The sequence below is a fragment of the Oenanthe melanoleuca genome, chromosome 6, assembly GCF_029582105.1.
Source record: "Oenanthe melanoleuca isolate GR-GAL-2019-014 chromosome 6, OMel1.0, whole genome shotgun sequence".
NCBI lineage: Eukaryota > Metazoa > Chordata > Aves > Passeriformes > Muscicapidae > Oenanthe > Oenanthe melanoleuca.
Window position 1 is genome coordinate 22,250,356 of NC_079340.1, and position 24,111 is coordinate 22,274,466.

Below are 24,111 nucleotides of genomic sequence, written 5' to 3' on the forward strand. Positions count from 1 at the left end.
CCAGTAAGACATTCAAACCAGTGACCCAGCAAATGGATTGAAAAAGCAATCTTCCGTCTCAGTGCCACATTATCATTCCTATTCAGTATTCTCGGTGAGATATCTCAATCAGCTGGATGTGTGTGTAAGTGACAGCGCAGCCCATTGCTGGGTTAATTAAACATTTGACTTTAACACCCTCCCCATCATTAAGCAAATAAAAACAGATAATTCAAACTGCACTTCATCCACGGGGTACACAACATACATGTCAAAATTAAGAGAGTCCAAGGCCCTCGGGGAGTTCTACTCGGGGAGGTAATCAGTTTAAATCTTATCTGGTTTATCAATTATTCTATTGATTAAAGCAGGGTGATTATACAAAACTCCCTCTTGCCACATGGGATACATGTAAGCAGAGCAGGACAACACACAGAGGCTCAAAAACGATTTAAAGAAAATACAGACAGATGAATAACAGTCTATTAGTACATGCCAGCAATCCATAAATGGAAAACCTGGTACTTCTTCTAAGCAAGTGAATTAAGTCCTTCCAAATTAGAGTGTCAATGTTTTTACCTCATCTGCTTTAAAATCAGATCTATATGTTGAAAGGACCATATTTCTTCATTTTAAAAAGGTAATTTTTTGCCTGAAATATGTTTTATTGATACAGTCCTAGAACATAACAAAGACACCAGAAATTCCAGACTTTTAAAAGGCCTACTTATCTACCCCTGAAAAAGTGAATGGTAAGGGCATTCTCTGTATTTTCACTCTCCCACATACATACATGGCATAGCCAAAAGTAGAATGTTATATTTTAACGATTTAAGTGTGACAGGTCAACTCAGACTAAAAAAAGAATTGTGCTGTGGAGTTGTGGAGGTTTTCTGCCTTTGCAGCCCTCCAAAATGAGATGTTAGAGCAGTGGGAGCTGCCACTGCCACATACTCCTCATTTTCAATGCGCCCTCACAGAACCACAGTGATCCTTATACCAACTCTCTGGCATACAATCACACAAAGCAATTCCAGTTACTTAATTTTTGTTTCCAGGTGAGAACCTCTTTCTCTTCAGATGCCTGTTTGTGTCCTGAGTTTAGGATCACAGTCCCATTGCCACCATCTTCTAGTAATATTATGTTTCAAGTTTCATCTTATCCTAAACTGGACTGTACAAGACCTTGTCCTACACATACAAAACAGGAACCTTTTAAAAACAAAACACTGAAGGCTGCTGCAAACAATTGGAATTTATTTCCAAAAGCTCCCCCAAAGCAATAATTAGCAACAACAACAAAAAAAAAAGCCCAGCTTTAAACCAGGGCCTTTTTTTCCCCTACAGTATCTCCTATGATCTGCTTCATAATGGTCATACTGGCAGCATAAATTAGTCACCTAATCACATCTCAGGTCTTAACCAGGACACAGGGTGTGAACCACAGCAGTCAAAACACCAACAAGCCAGAGAGCCCCAACACCTCACTAGCCAGTGTTGTTGGAGTTGCAGTCACAGGAATTTTAAGAACAAGGACAGTTAAAAAGCAAGTCTGAGGTGTGTTCTTGCCCTTCACCTTCAGGAGGGGATTATGTGCCACTCCACATTGGCATTGTGTGTGCATCCAACCATGCTTCAGCCTCTTCTTTGTAGATCCCTTTTCTTCTTTGGAAGCAAACTAGAAGCCTGCATTAGCATGCTGTATTTTGCTCTCACCACTAGAAATACTGAGGGTGCTATTTGTAATTGTATTCTTTTAAGAGGTTTGTTCTCTGCAGCTGTTTTCTGCTTGCAGTGTATTTTGTGTAATCAGCACATCATCATAAATACATTGGCTGTTCCCCCGAGGGAAGCTGTCACTGTTTAATTTACAGAACAACCTGGCCAATGTGAATTCTAACACTACAGCACTATGGCAAGAAGTTACCACACTCGGAAAAACAGGTTTCTATGAATTTTTATATCAAGAGCTGGTCCCAGGACAATTTAGTTTCTAGAAATAGATTGATTTTAAAAGCATTCTATACAATGGATGGAATAGATTCTTTCCCATTTACAGCCTCTTAAGGCAGCACCAAATTCGCTCTCACATTATTTTAAAGGTGACACTCTCACCATGACCATCTTCCCTTCTGACTTTCACCAAAAGAAGGCACTGGATATAAGTCCTACACACCAGTTTTGTGTGGTGTGTTTGGTTGTTTTTAATGAACAATCACCACAACATCCACGTTTAAAGTTTGTCTTCATTTGCACAGGGGAACGTACTGTGTTGCAAGGTCAAATGTTATTACCTACATCAAAGGGTTGCTGCACAGTTTATTACTCTGAAGATGTGATATAAGAGCAAGGTATATTCCTGAAAAGAGTAGAAGCGTATGCAGCTTTATTGGCTGAATGAAGAGTTGCATCCTTTGTTTGCTGGATATATGGTTGTATTTTGAGAGAATAAATCCCAGGGATTTTTTTGTAGAAGGTAGGCAAAATGCAATGGTTGATCTTGCTATGTACAGACATAATTTAGAAAATTCCACAATAGTACTAAATTGTATTGGTAGTCATTTAAAAACTAGACATGAGCCCTAAATAAATATTTGGTATGATCAATGAGTTCCTTGGATATTTCATTCACAATGGCTACTAGAAGCAGTCTACCTGACTACTTAGAAAGGGAGCCAAGAAGGCTGACAACCTGATTCTTTTTTATACTTATACACACACACATATATGTAAATATATAAATAAAATGTTAGAGAGAAACAACTATAAACATAAATAAAATCAGCAAAACAGAATTCCCAAAGTACAAACTTCTTTGGGAATTCCCCTCAAAAAGCACCAAAACCTGTTTCACATATTTAACAAAATATTGGCATTTTATTTTAGGAGGCAGCTGGTTGGTAAATAACTTTCAGTATAACTGAAAATTTCTAAAACTTCTGTGTTTAGCAGCAATTTTTTTAATTCTTAGCGGTAATGAGAAGCCCTGTTTAACACCACCAGACACAGGGCAAGTATATAAACATCTTAAAAAAAAATCATGCATATCACAGAATATTGGTTATGTATTTTCACAAGGAGAGTTTAATTTTACTTAGTTTGCAGAGTATTCTAGCAAATTATTTTTATTTCAAATGAAACAAAATAGAAGAAATTATTATTATCATTAAAGCAAAACAAATACCATCTTGTCTCTGATATGGTTTAAATTTATGAGAATGATCTACCAAACACAGATAAAATTGAGTGAAAAGAGCTGAGATTTTATGGAAAAGTGAGTCATCTAGTTATGAAGAAAAGAGAATACAGGAAAGAGAATATCTGAGTATTTTTACATGCTATGCAAATAATAGCCAACAGAAAGCAGAGGAAATAAGAAGAAACCCACCCGACACAGTGTAGCACAGTACTTCTTCAAGCTATGAATTTTAAGATTTAGCAAGTCAATTTCTACTGAGAGTGTCTGGATTGATTCCCTGAAATTTTGCATGTGTTCACCTTATTTCAAAGAAGAAATATTTCATTTTCTTCTCCTTATACAAAATTATTCAGAACTATCTCTGCATATTTCCTAAGAGTGACCAAATTCTAACATTGGCTTAAATTTAGATGCTGGATAGGAAAGTATTTCACGGCTTCTCCAAATTTGTGGTAAATTTCCGTATTTGCATTTTTAAATTAAAATTACAGGCGTTATCTCTTTGCCAGCTGGGCACAAATAGGTACAACTTGATCTTGTGCCACCGGCTCCTGCTGAAGCCCTTACTGCCATCAAAGCCAAAGTGATAACGGAGCGATTGACAGACACTAGGCTGGATCTAACCGCGCTGGACCACTGTGCGAGGGGGCTGCAGCGGGCACGCTCAGAGCCTGTTTTCTCCATGGAAAGGGAGAAAGCTGCGGAGCTGGAGCGCACCAGGAGCCGGTGGTGCTGCCGAAGCGCGGGGGGCCGCGGTGCAGTTCCGGGCGCGGCCGGGGGAGCGCAGCACAGGCCGCGCCATGGCCCGGCCCCCGCCCCGCGCCGCGCCCGCGCACACGCACAGCCCCCTTCTAATTCAATTAGCGCAGCCTGCAACTCCAGAAAAGAGTAATTCAATTAGTGCATTGTGGAGCTCCACAATACCTCCAAGCAGATGTTCGCAATCCTGAGGAACCGGAGCTAGCTTTAAAGATACCTGTATGCCTCCAACGCGGCGCTGCATATGCCGTTTGTCACTACGGCTTTACACACCTTCCTGACTCCTAACGAGGGAGGAAGGAAAACTCGGATGAGTTTTGTTTCATTTTTTAAACCAAACAGCCGAACTGGTGCTGGTGTGCTAGAAACCTTGCTCTCACCTTAGCGGGAAAAGCACATTAGTAGTAACCGGACCATTACTACCGAGGCTGAAGGAGGGCATCTTGTAGCTAAAATGCCATTTAAATTAATCATTGTGCTGGGCACACTGGGGTAGTATTTCTCAGTGACATACTGTCACACTTCTTGATACTCAGATTAAAGAGCTAATAAAAGCACTTGGAACTTTCTAGGATCAATGTGGGTGCAGAACAAATGCCGATTTCTGTTACTAAACGTAATTACTCAATGTAATTAGAAATTAGTGACATGCTACAAAAAACAACCGAACCCATCCTACTGATCCACAAAGAAAGATTTCTTTCTAGTCCTCTTCATTTGTTTGCAACCTGAAAGGAGGAAAATATCTCTTCCTGTCGTTACGACCTGAGCAACTCTCCAAGTTTGGTGGGCACCCCAGCATCACTCAGCCTCTGCACAGGTTACACTGCCAGCCAGTCAAGGTCATCTGATTTAAAGAGAGGGATAAATCCTAAATATGTTTAAGAAAACTCTTCTGTAGTCACGGGGCACTTTATTTAAAGAAATCTTCAGCCAGGCTAACATCGTGGTCTTTCCACAGGGAAGCTCCCAACAGTCTGAGCTACAAATGGGGCTGGATTCAAAAACAAAAATTACATGATTTGGCTTCATTTCTGCTCTTTCTTGTATCGTCTCTCATGCCTTTATAATTGCTCCTGCCAGGTGGTAAAATGAGGAAAACCAGAAAATACTGCTGCTGAACACCTCCAACAAGAAACTTTGCTTAAAAAACCAGGTGTCACACTGTGGCAGTTCAATATTTCATAGCCAATACAAGGAATGTGCAACAGCACTGCAACTTTAAATCTTTGCCTCCTGTGTCAGTCTATCTCCTCTCATTGTAATGCCAAAGGGAACAGCAATCAGAGTGGAGATGTTCAACGTGATAGAGGTCAGGACACCAGTGGATCAACGTACCAGAAACACGACCTTGTTTATTTTTTTCCCCAGTATTATTGTTTACAGGGTGCTTTGCTCATGTACCTTGTGGTTCTTAGCTAAAAGATGAAATTACAGCCCAGGATGAAGCGCTCAGGCACACATCCAATTTGTGTTTCCATCTCAGAAAACAAAAAGCTTCTGAGGCCCTCGGGCTGCCATTCAAACTTGGAGAGGCTGACATTTTTAACAGCATGAACCAGAGACTGGCAGAGGAATGATCTAATGCATTTCTGACTTGTCAATCAAAGATCTCACCTCTGCTGTCTTGTAAACAGTTGGGGGCCACCTAACTACATTCACAACCAGGGCAGAGCCTGCTGCCAGCCGGGGGGTGCTGGAGCCACATGCTCTGGCTATTAGTCACCAAAATTAGGATTCTGCTTTAGAGGTGCACTGTAAACAGCCCCCGGGCAGGTTTCACACAGCCACTGGCAGAGCTAGAGGGGTGAATACAAACAGGTTTAGTGTCTCCATGCTGATGGAGTCTATGACTGGACACCCCATATCTTTCCCAATTAGAGACAGAAGTATGCACACCAGCAAACCCTGGCTCCAAAGCCAAACAATTTCCTTCAAATGTATTTCTCACAAACGCGTTTCTGAGCATGCAGTTTGCCCACCCCAAGACTCTAGCTCTAACCTCCTGTATAACCAGAAATTATGTACTACTACTCACATTTACACTGTATTTCCAGCAATAAAATGCCAACTTCTAACACAAAAGCGCATGAACAGGCTGAAGGACATTTACAGACACAACTGTTTCTACCAATACACTGGCAATGCTTCTTTAACAAATATTCCACTTTGTAACACAAAAATATAAAAATTAGGAAAATATAATGTAAAAGTAATTTGAAAAATAAGTTCTTATCCGTCTCACAGAGACAACAGACTTCCATCACTGCATACCTTTGACATCTTTTGCATTTTCATGTTTCTGCAAAAGTAATCTCGGTCCACAGAGGTCACATCCACACTGCCCAGCCTCAAGTGCACTCCTTTTTGCTTCAGTTTGCCTAGCACAGTACACCCATGTCTTCCTCCAGGACAGAGGTCTTAGCCCAGACTGAGGAAGTCTCACACACATGCTCACTTCTGCAAAACTGAGCAGAAGCTTGTCCCCTTCACCTGACAAACCCTGATGTGTAGTTATTTATGGCTAAGATCTTCAGGTAAAACAAAACACAAATTTCTGACGTTCCGTAGAGACACTTCTGTACTCAACAAGATGCTGCTGCCTCCACCACAAAAGTTAATCCTTCTTTGATTACTAGAGCCTGTTACAGAAACAAAAGTTTCAGATGTGGCAAAATAAAGCTGACAAGACAACTATGTTCTTCTCCACCCGTGTCTAGGTTCCAGATAAAGGTAGTAAAAGCATGACTCTTGTCCCAAGAAGTTTACAATCTAAACAGGAGCTGGTATTTGTGTTGGCTGTGAATTTGATAAAAGGGAAGAGATGGACTGCTCTCAGCGATTATGGTGATACAGAAAGTCTTTGGCAAGACTTGTAAAATTCCTCTTCAAGCCTCCTCATTTATACAACAGCCTACAGAAATGAATTCAAGGAAATACTTTGGTCTTCTGAAAACCTGGAAGGATTAATACAATCATTCCCTTGGCATACTTGGCAGTTGTAATTGTGAATTTGAATTTTCAAAGAGCTGCAGCTATGAAAAGCAACATAAATAGAGCCTTGTGAGTATGCATGGCAAAATATTTTAACAGAGAAAGTAATTATCTTCACATGGAAAATGTCATGAAAACAGACACTTGTTGGCACATCTAGAAACTTACAAAGCACAAATTTCTAAGAAAAGATAGTATATTCTGCATTATTTATTTTCTATTATTAGGAGAATCTACATGCAACCTAATTTTCAGTTGCTTTGCACAATAACAGTACCGTAAAAACTGGCATCCAAGACACTGTGAAAATGGAATAGCTGGCCTTTTTCTTGTGCTAAAATAACCTCTTTGACCACTTCCCACAGTGCCTTATAGGAGTTCATGTCCCAGTTTGCTGCTGTCTTCCACCATGATTGCTATGAGATTCAGCTACACAGCAGACTGTCAGTTGCAAAGCCCTTTGAGATAGAAGATGTAAAAAAGAACTGTTTCTAGCTCCTTATTCCTCTTTTCATTGGTTTAGCCTTAAAGCCTTTCCCACTGCAGGATGTTTGCCTAAAAACAGGGCTGAGGAACCAGAAGATCCTGTTTTCACCTAAGTGTCTCCAATAATAAAAACACAAAGAAGAAAAATGAAGTTACCTGACATATTAATAGAATTATCTCTAAATCGACTACCTGCCAATGCTTCCCATGAGGAGTCAGCAAGACTGTAACTGAGCTATTCAAAAAGAGCATCTTTCCACATTTCTGTCTGAGCATCTGAAGGCAGGCATGTAAATAACTAGACAAATTCAGCAGTGACTAAGTAGCCTTCCAGATGGCATCTTCTCTTTTGCCACAAGCAAAGAACATTGATATGCTTCTCCAGTTACTTCAAGCTTTCCACAGAAAAAAAGAAAGTAACTTAATATGAGAAAATTCACTGGGCTACAAGAAAGTCTTTAATGCTTTCCCAAAGATTTGATACAAAAAAAAAAAAAGCATTAAAGAATGATGAAATACTGCAACATCACCGCTTCAAGCAGGCTCCAACCACTCCCTTCTGCACTGGAAAATGCAGAAGCCATACCTCAGAGGAGAGTTTTCTTCAAGACATGCAAGCTAATGAGGATCAATCAGAGCCCATTGAAAAAAATTGATGGAAATGAGGATGACTCAATGCTGCAGAAGCTGTTGCTGTCAACGTGGTTTCTCTCTCAACTGGCAGTAAATGTGTTCCTCAACACAGCAGTCAGAGTTCAGTGAAGAGTACCAGTCCACCATTTCAGATGGCAAGTGACATACATCCCCAATTCCCACAGTCACTAAATACACATGGAAATGTCTCTCAAAATCTGCAGAAATGTGAGTGCCAGTCCTACCAGTATCCCGATACAATGAATGGTTGTGCAGCTAACTCAGTTGACCCCAACTATCAGTGCACTGCATTAGCAGAACAATTATTGTTCATATTTATCATTAGCAAGAACATCTTAAGCTAAAATAAATTAATTTCTCTTTCCCTTTGTAATATATGCCTATTTTAAGTAATCAAAAATAATTCAACTACAAAGGAAGAAATCTCAGTTTGACTTTATAAATTACTTTCCATATATTGCTAAGGTTAAGAAGATCTGAGATTTATTCAAAAGCCAAAAGCACAAAAATTAGGCCCATCCGATTTAGTCAAATTATGCAAATCAGGATTAGGAGTCTAAACTCTGCCTGTTGTCTCTAGAGTCCTGTCAGACTAACAAAAAGTTGTGTTTCCCCCTCCCCCACAGAAAGCTCCACTAAAAGCTTGGTTCAGCAAAGGAGGCCTGGCAGGAGACCTTCCAGAGTCCATCAGTGCTACTGCTGTGTCAGCAAAAAGAGTTGCAGCAAAATGATGCAAGACACTTAAGCCTCCTCTGAGACTAAGAGGATTATTTCCACGGCACTATCCTAGCTCTGGGAGCAAGAAGTAAAACTTAAAATAATCTTTGCATGCTTTCCTTTAGAGGAGCATAATGAACTTACCCCAAAACAAGTGAAAATTTCACAAAGATTCTGGTCTACTCTTTTTATCTGGTTTTGAAAGATGCTGGTAAATAAAACTCTCTGCCAAAGGTTAGGCCAGCAGTAGCATAATCCAGCAGTATAAACCCTGAAGTAAATGTTCATGCTACGATTAGCTCAAATAAATGTGCTCTCTGTAGAGATACTCCTAAAGTCCCTCAGTCACTGCAGTTCATAAAATACCTGAGTTTCCAATGTGAATATAACATCTCTGGAGCCCAGTCTCTGCTGTTATGCCCATATGTCATCAAAAATGCTTGTAATGATCTTGAGAGCTTTGTCTAGGCTTCTTGATGGTCACCCAGCACTTGTCTTACTCTCTACCCATGGGAGAATGGCTGCATTTTTTAAGACTCACTGGTCGCCCAAAGGGTCTGAACAAACTTGTTTGGCAGAAAACTGACTCATGACAGAGAAAAGCCTGAATCTAACAAATCAGAGATCAAAGGGTAAAAAAAAAAGGTTTCCTTTATTTGCCTTTTGACTGACAGCTTGCTTGGACAATAATTTTCTATAGTCAAAATGTCCAGACTCCTGCTAACAAAGCTGCAGTAAAGAATTGCTGGCATCAATTATCATCATGGCAATGAACTCACCCTCGAAGTCCTTTAAGTGGCACACAAAAAATTTAGATAGGAGGGGAATTGCAAAGAGTCAGAATGGCCAGATTGGAGACTGTGTAATGGATGTGGTTTGCCAGATATAATTAAGTGGTATCTTTTGACACAATTTAAAGCCAATGAAAAAGATGATGGTATCAGGCCAATTTAGATAAAATAATTTTATCAAGGTAAATGGAAATGCCCCAGCTGCCCTGAATCTACACAAGATGGGTTAAAATACCAGAGATCAGAATGACAGAGGAGAGGCACAGAGTATGAACCAGAATAAATAGAGGTCAAGCAGGCAAGTAAAGGAGATGCACACGCACACAGATGGAGAGGAAAGGAGTGGGGAGAGACAGAAAGTACCTGGAAAGCTGGGAGTGCGCCAGTCCCTGGGTTATACAGGCATCGCAGCGAGGGCATGCTGTCCGCCAGGCTGGAGCAGCCCAGCCACAGAGATCTGGGCATAGAGCACTGCAGAGAAAGGACAACTATGAGATGGGACTGTGTGAGACAGGATGGCACAGATTACAGGAACTTTAAGGCTTAGCCAAATGGCATCAACACAACTGCCCTTTAAGAGAGCACTAACTGCTGAAGCATCTTTTCCTTGAGAGAAGCTTTACAGATGTCATAGTAGCAAGGAAAAAGCCTATGGATCAAGAAAGTAAATTTTGATTAATTTTCCACAACGTGTTGAATTTTCCCAGTAATAAAAAGTTTATTTCCAATTAATCAGACCTCTTCTCCATCCACAGCAATGCTCCAGGCAGAACACAAGGCAAGCAATTTTGCAAGGAAAGCAGAAAAGTAAATTACAACTTTAAGTGTAATACTTGCAGGGAAAGAAAAGGTTTGTGTTTTGTCTGTAAATGAGCTAAAAGGAAAAACCTATGATCCAAGGTGAATAGGAATTTGGTGACACACTATAAGAGTTTCCTGCTTCTGCTTGCCTTGTTGTTTGTTAAATAAAATACAATTGTTATAATAAATTGATTCAGTTCCTACAAACACAAGTACAAAAAAAAGGAGCCAAAGCAGCCAATCAAGGAAAATACTAGCCATTTTGATAGTTAAAGCCATTACCCCTTGAAATAGAGAGCTGCTTATTCATTTTACACCACTACTATTAAATTTAGGGATGCATTATGATAGCAATTGCTTCTACCAGACACAGAGTTTTTGATGCCATAAGCACTACTGCATTTGTCTAATTACTGGCAAAGGCAGGAAAAAACAAGTGTATTTTAAATTGGCAGATAGCCATGAAAACTGAAGGATGTGATAGATTAGCTGCTAGAGATTTTAAAACCTCATACTCTTCTTTTTTGCAATCCTGCCCCCGCTTTTTTTTTTTTTTTTTTTTTTTTTTTTAAATAGAGGGGGAGGGGATGGGAGGAAATTTGAGTGGAAAGGGCAGCTGGAATGGGTATGAAATGACAGCTGCCTTCTGAGCCACCGTTTCTTCCTGCTCTTGAGAGGGCTAGAAATCCTTGCACAATCTTGTACTAAATGAGAGTATGTAAGAGCAACATAACCCATCTTTGAATGAGCAGAAAGGTGATCACCAACATCCATAATCTGGTCCTGTGCAGACAGACACAGAGATTAACCTTGTCTGTCACCACATTCTTTGCTGTACTTTGTTGCAATTTACACTGCTGTTCCAGAAATAGTATTTAGAGACTGCTGGGGAATATAACCTGTAGAAATGTTCTCAACAGAAGTTTATGGTACCTTAAAATACATTCCTCACTGCAATTCCATTAAAAAAAACCCAACTAAACAAGTCTTTCCTTTACAAAGATACTGAAACTCAAGAATTTGAATACATCATAGTAATACATATCACATGAACTTGTATGTAATGCCCCCGAAGCTAAAAAAATTACAGCCATAGTATTGTACCAGGCTACAAAAGTGAGCCATACTTCCTTGTCCACCATTCTAACCTCCCAAACACTCCCACATATAAAAAACCTTCCAAATGCCAGCAATCTTTTCTTTGCAATGTAATACGTATCACTACAGCTACTGAAAGCTGCTGTGACAATAACTTTAAAAAAAAATCATACATGAAATGGATTTCCATGGTCAAACATTTCACCAGTTTTATTTATTTAAATCAAAGTTGTTTATTATTCTCCAAGAAATGTCAGAGTAACAGGAAATTCACTACATGGTGCTTCTGATGATGCAGAGCAAATTCACTAGGTAAGCATCAGCTGCTTACCATTACCCATCCCAGGATTCATAACACAATACAAAATAAATATGGGATGATTTTTTTTTTCATACAGCATTATCCAAGACTTGCAGCTATCGTTTATTCCATATTCTCAAGCTTTTCCATCCGTTGGGCTGGCTCAAGTTTTCATGCTGTGATAATGAACTCAAAGAGCTGATTGCCATTAAAACTGACTGACAAGTAAAAAAAGGAAGTTACTTTAAATATCTGTATTGACTGAAGCATGGAAAGGTACAGAGGTAGGAAAAATGAGAAGCACTCTGTCAGTGCAAAGGCAAGATTAAGTTGACTCAAGGTTTAGGTGAGATTACAGCTCAAGTCAGAGTCATTACAACCTGCAGGTAGGGCACTCTATTGTGCCAGGGAACTTACAAGGCAATGAAATGTCTTCCTCTATAATTGCCACAATAACAAAGGAAAGCATTGAAGGGCTATTCTGCAGAGCTCTCTGTCCAACAGAGGATATCATTCCTCACCCATGCACTCCTGCCACTTAGTATTGTTCCAGAGTTATGAAGTAGGAATTAAAAAACTACCAATACCTAGATGATTTCTGAACCTGTTTCAGTATATTACAAAATCTACATTAGTGATACAGTTCTGTTACCTATCTTAAAATTATAAGCATGAAGTTGCAGAGTGTGGAAGGAAATGTCATTCCCGTACTTGCCTTTTACCTATTGAAGGAAGCAGAGACACTAAATTACTGCTGGTGACTGAAAGAGGCTTATTCACAAGCCTGAACAAAAGGCCCCAGGTGCTTCAATAGAAACAGCTTGTGTGTAAATCAGATGAGTGACCCAACAGAACAACTTCATTTAGAGGCTGATCTCTGAAAAATCCCAACAGCCTCTATCCCCATGCACTGAGCAAGCCACGTGTCAAACACTCACTTTTGTACTGTCAGCTCCACAAACAAGGGACTGGCCTCAGTGTTCATGACTTGAAAGCTGACTGACAAAACCCTCTCCTGAACTCAAGTCAATCTACATCGATTCATCAAAACAAAGATACAGAGGCACAGTGTTTGGACTAGAGCCAAATGGGAATGCTGGTATTGCTTGCTAAGTACTGGGCCAGGATGCAGCAATCTCTTTACTCTCCTGACTCCCAACTGCATTAATACTTCTGATGTCTGCACAACTTTCAGACCCAGAGATGCAAAGCTTTTTATTTAGAAAAGCTAAGCATTTTTAATACACACTGAGTGACATAAAATAGGGAATTACTTGATGAAAAACCCAATTTCTTTTTCCAATTGATTTTAAAATCCCATTCCCTGAACTCTGAAATGTATTTTCCCACTAAATAAATACAGGGAGAACGGTTTCAAACAAGACCAGCATCCTTCTTCTGACAAAGGCTGGTTCCACCTGCTCCATTGGTGATTAAAATGGGTTTGCCTTACTTTGAATTAAAATAGGCTAGAAGCATTCACAGCCACTGCCTGAACTGAGTGGACAGTAACCATGAGCTGAAGGGAAGATGTATTTTAACCTATTCAATTATTCTTGTAATTATATTGCAAGAACATTTCTTGACTACATCAGATGTTCTGCCTCTAATAGTCTACCCTCTCTTCCAATTATCTGATGTCCTAAAGACAAATTTCAATACACACTCAATGGCTAAATTTTTGCCAGTGCTAAAAATTGGTTATTTACTTTATTTGCTACTACATTACAAGATTATACATTACCATTTCAGACTGGGTTTTTCTTATCAAATTTGTTCTCTTCTAGTCCTTCAGCAAATACAATATACCAGGGGTAACTAACACAGTTTTAGCAAATTGTGTTACAGGTCAGAAATATATCACCTTGTCCTGTAAAACTAAGTGGCTCTACACAGGGAAAAAATAGTTCTTGGATTACTAAGTTCACAACTGTAGTGCACAGGTAAGAAAGCATAAACTGACCATACTGAGCTCACTGTAAAACAAGAGTGACCAAAAGAAAATAAAACAATAGTTGAAGGATATTTTGTTTATAGTCATTTCGGAGAAATTAATTAGACAGTAGTACAGATGACTGTCTCTAATTGTGGCATATTTTGAAATACTGAGGTATTACCTGTTACCCCATATGAACCTTGTACTGAACTTTATGATAACATGTGCAATTAAAACACCTTTGATTTACAGGCAGCCTAATCTACTTTTGTACATCTTCACAAGTTAGTGACAAATCTAAAGAGGAAACCAAATTTTCTCCCCAAGGGCTGGTGCTTGTGTACTGTACATAAGATTAATTTCAGCTGCTAACTACATCTATTTCAGTTCTTCCCTAGTTCAGAATTATTTCCCTTCTGGTACAGCATCCAGTGCTTTATGCAGGTGAACTCTAAAGATAAGCCAATAACAATTTCTAACTCTTACAAAAACCAAGACATGAGGGGAAAAGAGGTCCTAGAAATTCTACCACCCAAACTGGAGCAGATAGAACATAAGGGATCCTCTGAAGGGTATTAGAAGTATGTAAACCAGACGTGAGCTTAATGTGAGGACACAGATCACCAGAAAGCAAATATGTGATGAATGGCAGAACAATTCTCCCTGAAAGTCTCTTTCACACTACTGTTTCCTGCATGCTCTATAAAACCTAATTCACAGGAAATGTGCCTAAGGAATTTTAATCCTTTATCAAACACATGCTCACATCTTACCAGGATTCCTAATATTCAGAATTATTTTTATCACACACCACAAAAAATAGGAGAACAAACCTCAATACCTTTCAATCTCACTCAGTTCCTCTTGTACTTTTTTTGGTCACATACTTAACTAAGCCAAGGCCAAAAATATAACATACATCACTTTCACATTGTATTCAGTCTGCACTATTCCTGTCACCACAGAATGCAACACATTGCATAAAACATATCAGATAAGGCAGCTGCTATTTACATTACAAATGTTGGTCTCATTAAACTTAATAACAATTTCAGAAATTTACTTCTGGCTAAAAAATTATTTTTGATCCTTTCTCTGGTCCACTTTTCATTCTTTTAACCTGTCACATACACATAAAAATGAAAAGGTATCTCTTATTTTTCCCTCTACTGTTCTGAGAGGTGTTTTCTTATTAAATATATATAACTATAAAAAAAATATTCCCACTGCATCTTGTATACTTCCACAATTAAAAAAACCTGTCACACATATTCCATTTTTTAGCTTTGGTAGATCTTATTATCTGAAAAAAAGAGTATATAATACAACTTCTAAAAAAGCTGCCAAATCAGAATGAGAATACTCTTTTATTATTTATTTTAATAAATTTTGTGGGGCTTAGTTTTTTTTTTCCTTTCCCCCTATCCCAACAATGGATGCAAGGCATACTAAATACATAATTACATGAGAGAGCCGCACAGCTTTCAAAGGAGCCATTCAAGTGAATTGTGTAAATAATATGCCTTTAAAAACCCTAACATATGAATACAGATTTACCAGTTATGAAGTAGTTATATACCTGAGAGACAAGAATATGCATTTAAAAAAAATTCTGCCCAATTATGAACTTACCAAAGAGACTAGCATGTCTCAGAGCAAATTAATACTTTCATAACTTTTGGAGAAAGTTTTTTGCCTGTTTTCATTTTAAAATAAGAAAAACATTAAAAGCTGTAAGTCTTAATTAAGACCAAAAAAACCAGTCAAAGCCATACAGTTAAAATGTGCACCTCTTGCATTCCAGACCAGTTTTCCACACTTATAACCAAAAAATTCTGACTTTGTCACTGGCAGTTTTTTTTTTAAAGTCTTTCCATAGTAAAAAAATTCATTTATAAAAATAAAGAGGCAACTGTAGTAATCCTTAGAGTGTGACCATGAGAAGGATCTTGCAGAGCTCAACCAGCCCACCAACTGTCAGCTCTTCTAGCTGCACGTATTGCACCAGAATCGTGAAGGGCCAGATGTGGTTGCTGTCACAACCAGTGCTTTGCACAATTCCTCATCTTCTATTACATTCAGACACCTTGGTCACATTTCCACAAGTGTGTATGGGGATGATTCCAAGTGGCTTGTGCTCCTGTTTTGCCATAACAAAAGCTGAGCTATCTCACTAAACGCCCTTGGACCATTTTTCACAAACTACAAATCAAGCAAACCAACATTTCACTTTGGGAGAGCTGAGCATATGTTTCTGGGACAACCAGGCTTTGACTTCCAAACAATTAGGTCCCACAAATCAGAGGCTGAAACATGCCACTAGGATTCAATTATAACATTCTTCCTAAATTCCAAACATAGGTAATACTGGACTTCTTACCCTGGTACAGATCACTGACTTCAGTGCAGCAGTTTTCCCTTTCACCCTCAGGCTGTTACTACATTCTGCCAGCTTTGCTGTGCACACAGAGCTCCAAGTGCTGTAAAGGGTTCTTTTTCCTTCAGCCACCCACTTTGCGTGTAATTGCTCGGTAAATTTTCCTTAACATACGTATTATGCAAACGCTTCTCTAATCTTCTGGTAACTCCCTAGTTAACAGTAACTTTTTACAAGATATACCAGTTCACTAACTACTTTCAAATATCAAAGATAAGGCACTTGGTATTCAGATTATCCAAATAATAACTTACCTGAGTGGGATCTGGGAGGATCAAATCACAGCTTTTAGGTAAATGTGAAGAAATGTTTTCCCTAAAGAGCAGTAACTAGAGCTCAACCTCTGTGATTTCAAGTCAACAGAAACCACCTGCCCCAGCAAGGGGCCAACTTCTATCTATAAGGTGCACAAGATCCTCATTTGCCAAGTGCTTGAGGGAACTTGTATGGATCATATCTGAACACGACAATAACTAATGTTTCATAATTATAGCTCTTTAATGCATGAAGCTGATAAATACAAACCAGTGCAGCTGCAGAGCTTTAAGATTCAGGTGCCATATTCTTCTTTAAGGAGTAAAACTTGCAGAGACTTGTGTGTGCTTCTTTAAACAACACCAAACTTACTAAGAGCAATCTCACCAAGGGCTAAAGCATGAAACTATGTTAAGGCTTAAAATGGAGATCTTACAAGACCAAGTGGCTATTTGGCAAGCAAGAAAACACAGTTGCTACTAAGGTCCATTATGTCAGATGATCTTAGAAGTATCTTCCAAACTGAATGATTCTACAATTCTGTGTCAAAAGCCTGATCAATTCCAAACAATTCCTCATGAGTTTGGGCAGAGTAATACAGCATCCTAAGGAATGTGTTGAAACCTCTTCATCTTGGAACATTTCTAGAACTTCTCTCTATTTTCATGACACAAACTGCAGAGAAAAAACCATCTATATTGGTGGAGAGATGAAACGGAAGTTTTGTTAGATTTTTCTCTCATCTCGAGCTTTATTTAATTCCATAAAATCTCTCAGAGTTATTGTTATGCACCTACCACACAAAAGTGTTTCAAGGATAACTGATATGCCTGCATAGCACTTTCAGGACATAATGTACTATATGAATGCCAAGTATTAATAAATGAACTGCAGAAAGAAATCCTATTTCAACTTTCCACCCAAGGAGTTGGTATCTGAATTTTAAAAAGCATATGGATCCACTGAAAATAGATGTTTTAGCAGTTAAGTAAAAGATACTAAATGACAAAATTACAAAACCAAAATATATCCAGAATAATTTCATTTTTCTCTCAGCAAAGTGCAATTCTAGCAGCGGAATCCTGGTTTCACCACAGTCCTGGTTTTTACACTCTCTTTTCCAGCTGACTTCACTGAAGTGCAGGCCATTAATATCTAAAGTGCCTTGTTTTGATTATACTGGCCTTTGCTGGTACCAATCTAGTTAAGGTATCACCAAGAATTTCCAGCATAAAACACATTTACAGGTTTATAACTTGGCTTTAAAAATTGTACTACAAAAAGACAGTGGGAGGCAGAAAGGCTCAGATGAGTGCATTACATTATGTATCCTACATGATGCATACTTGCTCACAATGCTATGAAAAAGGGAGGCATTAACTCTGAATTACCATGTTTCAGAAGCCACCTAAAATGATACTTTTACTTCCCCGTTTATGTAATCAAAATTATGTTTTGTGTATTGCCTAATTAGCTATTCTTGCCCAGTTACATAGTTTGTCTTAAATTACAGAAAGTGCCCATATAATACAGGAATTAAAATGACATGTCTATTGACTGTATTTATACACAAACATTCCCTCCCTTTCTCCCTTCAGAAGGCAATTGTGGCTTGTCTCCAAAGGGTCAGCATCTAGGTGACAGGATGTTACAAACTGCTAGCAAGTCACAAGTTTAAATGAAGATCAAGGCTGAATAAACCAACTGTATCTTCTACAAAAAGACAAACACCTAAAAATGAAAGAGATAGAGTAAAGAGAACAATGCAGGTTACACAAAATGCCAATCTTAAAGCAACATGTATTTCTGGAACTGGTAGTGTATTTCCTCTAACCCACATAAGAACACAACACAATTCTCCATTGCAGCACAGCAACATTAAATATAAAACCTGCCATTAAAGGGCAGAGGGTAATGACACTAGTGTGGGCAACCCATGCTCAGGTAGTGTTCAACTATTATCTCCAGCTTAAGAAGGCTGAAAATACGCAAATGCAGCCAGCACTGGTTTTAGATAAAATTGTCAGTTTTATGGATATTTATAGTATGTGTCCAGTCTTGCAGAACTCCATCTTCCTCCACCTCATCTGTAATATAAACTGCTTTTAGTCCACATTAATATAATGTGTTACTGGGATACTTCTCACATTCTGTATAAGTCAGGCAGCAGATCAATACTCAGCCATGCTGAGGAAAAAAAAATCATTAAGTTAGGATCCTGTTAAAAATACAGACAACAGGAGAATAAACCTGATGCACAGCCCCCATTCCATCTGTATGCATAAGTAGATTATGCTTTTACATACATCAAAAGTGGCTTTCTTCTCAATACATAGTTTCAAGGAATCCTACAGGTAGTACCTTTGACAGATATCCTATATCAAATCAAACCCACCTCAAAAAAATTTAACCTCATGAAAGCTCTTCCCAGCCTTTATATCAACTGCTTTACCCTTACACTTCCTGTGGTGAAATCACAGCACGAAATTGGAATAGCAAAGCTATTTCTACAACAGTGTCTGCTGATGACAAGCGCAGTTTTATAACTTTTCCTTGGATCAAGGAGTAAGAAGATTGAGATAGACATTAGAACTAATATCAATAAACTAAAAAACAAAGGGAAAGCATGCTTACAAAAATATATTTTTCAAAAAGTGCAGGTTCTTCTATTATTTGAGTTTGCCCAGTGTTAAGCCTCCTTGGAAAATTTACTGTGCATTTTAGGCTTTTTACCCCCTTAGCATTTTTCAGAGTGCAAAAAGTATATACCCCACCTGCATCAGATCACTGGTAATATAAGGCTGGTCTGTTTGCCTCAGAAGTTAAAGGAAAACAGAACAGCCACACAACCCTCTTCCTATTGTTCTCCCAACCCACATTAGAAACAGAAACTGATGCCATGCCCCATAGGTCAACAAACTTGAGCTCTGTGAGACAATAATTGCAGAGCTGAGATTCCTGTGAGACACCTTGCCTCCGGCTCAGCAAAGTTTAAATCAAGAAAACATAAGCTTCAGTGTCCCAGCTGACCTTCACTAGAGTGGACTTGAGGAGAGAGATACAGAAACGGTGCCTCGGAAAGAAGCTCCAAAGGACACTTCACCTTTGCAGTACATCACTCATTCAATGACGTGGTTTGCAAATACAAAACTTGATGCCCATCTTCTAATAGGTGTTCAAGCTCTGCTCAGTTTCACGGAAGTCAATATAAGTTGACAGCAGCAAGCAGCTTGCACAAGCAAGTTACTACCTACTGCTTGTAAGATACTGACACAAGACTGGGAACAATCAAAACCATCCTGCTAGCACCTTCAATGAAACACTCATATTTAAGGGGATTTGCTGATGCAGCTTTTCATTCTCACACTCTGCTCAAGTGACTTGGCTCTTTGTTTATGTTGGGCTCATGGTACCACCTTGAAGATCCCTTCATCACCATGTTTTGTCATTTTACAACTGCAGTTGCCATGACAACAGGATGCAGCTTATCTGTGCTGTTTTCATATTTCCAGTTTTTGTTGCCATAACAACACATTCTGGCTTTCTACAGAAACAGCAACTTTAAGCCATGTATTCTCAAGGACACAGGATTCATCATATATGTACGTTCATCAGAGAAGAGATCTGTACAGGCCATTTGTAAATTAAGCTATTTTTTCTGAAGGGGGATTTTTCACTCACAAAAGTGAAAAGCTGACAGCAATTGCTAGAGGCAGACTGCTGAGACATCTAAAGCCTGGCCTTTAATAATAGCCAGAGTAATATAGCACTAGGCCACTTCCGAGTGGGGACTCCCCACAGTGTCAGACTGTGTCAAACTGCACAATTGTTATGTGATGTGAGTAAGTGTCCATACTTGATTCACCCAGGCAGATCTGAATTAGATGCTAGATGCAATTCTCTTGAGTTTTAACCCAGTGGCCTCCCCATTATTACCAGCACCACCACCATGCAGCTCGGTGTTTGAAGACCCATTTTAATTCAGTAATTCAAGCTGTTGTTGTAGATTTGTTTTCAGTCTCTGACCCTCTTCGCTTCCAGGTGACTGCATTTTGAACTTTTATTTACAGGAAGTGCACATTCATCAGACTGGTGAGAAAATGTTATACAAACACAGCATGCATAAACACAAAACAGTGATGGCTATGAGGGGTATCAGCTAACATGGCACTGTAACTTCATTACACCCTCATTTATGTACTTCACTAATGAGACAAGCACAGGTGTCCAACACGGTCCCTCACATGAGATGAATAACAATAATACAGTCCAACCTGCTTTAGCCATGCTTGGTATCCAGAAGATATAAGTTGAAATCCATCTTTTGGCATGTGTATTCGGGGCTAGGAGAGAATAGACATAAAGAGAGACCTCCTTTTACACTGGGACCTAGCTAACCTAAGTCTAAATTCTGGAGCATTTTAAACAATGCAGATTTTTTAAAGCCGCATATGAAGGTTTAGTCCCCAGATTAGTTCTTGTTTACTGCTCTGATATCAGCTGCTTTAACAACACTTCTTTAGTAAAGTCACAATTTTTATGTTTTCCACCATTTTACATTTCAGTTCAGTATATATAGGTTTTTGTTTTTTTTTAATTTCCACAAAAATGCGCTCAGATAAGCACAGCCTCTGTGGTGGCTGCAGTAGCAAAGACTAATGGTCATTAATGCTTTTGACACTACATAAAAAGCAGATGGTGTCAAAACAGCAGTAGTCAAGCTATGAGTGTTTACACAGTTACCATCCTCAACATGGTCAGACCAGACACAGGACAACATGAAGAGATGACAAAAAATTCCTGAAGAGGTGCAGCCTTAATACCAGGGTAACAGGTTATTATACTTACACACAGCCATAAATTATGCCTCAAATCAACTGACAAATATAATGTCCCCCCCATTTACTGTTTTCATGCTTTATTGGATTGAAGAAAAGGCAAGACATCAAATTGCTCTAGAAGCACAAAACATATACAGTGTAACTTACAGCTAGGAAAAAGTATGCAACAAACTCCAAAACACTGCCTAGGATGACTGTAGTTCAAAGGTACTCCCACATTCAAGTGTTTTCAAGTGTTCCCTCTCTCCCCAAAAAACTAGATGCTTAGAAATTAAAATCACATCTAAGCAACAGGACCCGACAGAACATCCACAAACACCAAGTTGTTCTTACTCCAAGAAACTACTTCACAATCCATTTCTTAACTCACAGTACTTCCCCTCCAACCAGATGTGTGCCCTACCACTCCTCCTGGAAGGCTGGAAAAAACTTACTCATTTTCAGAATGTCTCTACTGAAGATGAACTTACTCTAACTTGTTCTTGAGTCAAAACAATATTTAGTTTGTACAAACTGCATCCACTTTGGTACTTGCAACACGAAAAAAATACAATTTGTTGGAGATAAAAAATGTGTTACAACTGAATGACAAAGCTTCATACCTGTGGTGGGCAGCCTTTGAATTCGAAAACAAAATAAGAACTAGACCAGACTAAAATCTTGCCTCTAAAGAGAAGTAAAAACTCAGGATTTTACAGTATACTTTGAGCTTGTTATTTTTGCTTCTCTCCAGTTTCAATTTAAATCCTCCTAAATCTTTCAAAGTAGTAGGAAGATTATGCCCTGGTGTCCCAGCCAATGATCTCAGTTGAACTTGAATTTTAATAACCACTATTGTGTGATAAATTAAAGTCAAGTATGTCTGGTTACTGCATTCACCTGGATTGGACTTGCAATGCTTAAAACATTAACAAACTATGTTTTAGGAGACTTCTCACACAGCTAGAAGCATCATCCTCCAAGACCTAATCCTTCCTTCAGCACTAATGACGTGGGTGGTTAGTCTCTCTATGACTGTAAAATGGGGACAACACTCATTTAACCCACCTCACAGATTTGCTGAGAGGAGCTCTTGACATTTCTATGTGCTTTGGAAATGGAAGAAACTCTATGAAGAGCTGCATATCTAGCAAGAACACTACAGAAATACACATTTTACTTCTGCCTCAAGTTTCTTTTTCAAAGTAGTACAGCCCAGTAGGCATCTATCCAGAAAAAAAAAAAAGTCCTGATAAACAAGCAGAAATAATAATCATTTGAAAATCAGTGTCAGAAATAGAGAGACCAGACTCAGAAGTGCCCAAGCTCACACAATTGTTGTGATGATAGAAACAAAATTGCATTTACAACAAATTGTGAAAAATTACTTCATTTTTTTTCTGTTTCTGTCACCTAACCTACAAATTAAAGGGTAACAGTCAAGCTCTTCGGACGAATGAGCTGCTTAACATCTGCTAGCCCATCAGTCCAGAGCAGTCTGAATAATTGATTTAAGACACTGACTTGAGCCATTTAATTTGAAGACCCTGGTCCTGCAAATATGTGAGTGTATCAACAGATCTGTTGCCAGCAACAGGATTACTCTTCAGCAGAAGTGTTTCCAGTAGTAAAGATAACACTGTATTTCTATTCAGACAACTGTTACCAACACAATTTTTTGTGACTCGAAAGTTAAGTTACTTGAGTATTGAAATAAAAGCAATGAGGACTTTCAGCAGGTCAGCAGCTACTGCAAACTCGATTTATTTTCCAATACTGACTAGTGAAACATAAAAATAGGAGAAACTAAGACCCATCACTCATCCCTCAATACTGTATCTGCAAAATCCTCTCAATGAGGTGTGTCTCCTCTGCATTTGTCTACTCTCATCTAAGAAGAAATGAGACTACATAAAGAGAAGCAAATTTTACCAGCACAAGGTATGTGTGTCATTACCCACATACTGATGCTTATGCCATTAAAGTGGGATATTTGCACAAGTGAGTCCCCATTTACATCAAAATAAGCACAATAGAAAAGCATAATTTAATTAAAATTTCTCAGATTGATGATTGGCTGTAAAAGTTTAGCCAGTCTCCTAAATTCTGAATTTCTGTGGTTTTCCAAGGCACACTGTAAATGACACCTAGGAATGCATTCTTCAGCAGAGAGAGGCAATTAAAGTAATATATCTGGTTAAAGTATTCTGAGTTGCAGTATCCCAATGACAGCAGACAGGACTCTAAGAGGACTTCTAATCTAAAAAAATAAAATAAAATTGCACCTCTTCCCTCCAGCCTTAAAAAGATGTGGGACCCAGAAAACTGTCTTGTTTGAAAGCTGTATTAATTTATAAATCAACACTAAACCCTTCCATGATTATGATCCATTCAAAGCAATTCCATCAGCAATACAATTAATTGCCCAGCAAGACCTACTCATTTTTGTATTTTCATGAGCACACATCATTTATGCTCATGGTTCAATACCATTCATAAGCACAGTATTTTCTCTTAGCATCTGCTCCAGCATTTTCCTTGACTAGAAGTCGGGCTGCTTGGGGAATTTTGCTTTTTTTCAATAGCACTGACAGTGATAGCTTTTGTCAAAAAGTAACTCTGCAAGCACTCTAACTCCTAATTCCTATCATGCTATTTTGTGAATATTTCACATTTTAATTTAGGTGAGTGACTAATTTGTAATATAACCTAGTCTACTTCATTTTCCAAAACACTCATGTTTATTATTGAGGCCTTGCTTTAAAAATGAGCCTTCCATTACCACAGATGGCTTATTCCACAACCATCAGCACCTTACTCACAGTTCTGAAATGCAATTTCACTGTGTATGAAATCTTTACTCTCTCTCTAGTCTTTCTGATGT

General features: G+C 38.7%; 1 protein-coding gene across 13 annotated transcripts in view; it reads right to left on the minus strand.

Annotated features, from left to right (window-relative positions):
* BTRC (beta-transducin repeat containing E3 ubiquitin protein ligase) overlaps nucleotides 1-24,111 on the minus strand; it is a 119,609-nt gene that overhangs the window by 82,234 nt on the left and 13,264 nt on the right. For 4 of the 13 annotated variants that reach the window (XM_056494678.1, XM_056494682.1, XM_056494683.1 and 1 more), the window contains exons 2-3: nucleotides 20,682-20,750; nucleotides 9,943-10,050 (exon numbers count right to left, since the gene is read on the minus strand). The exons of 4 other annotated variants lie outside the window; for them this stretch is intronic. In XM_056494678.1, the coding sequence (XP_056350653.1) occupies nucleotides 9,943-10,050; nucleotides 20,682-20,750 (177 nt within the window). The remainder of the gene's footprint in view (nucleotides 1-9,942; nucleotides 10,051-20,681; nucleotides 20,751-24,111) is intronic. 5 more of the 13 variants (XM_056494681.1, XM_056494687.1, XM_056494685.1 and 2 more) reach the window with 2 other exon arrangements.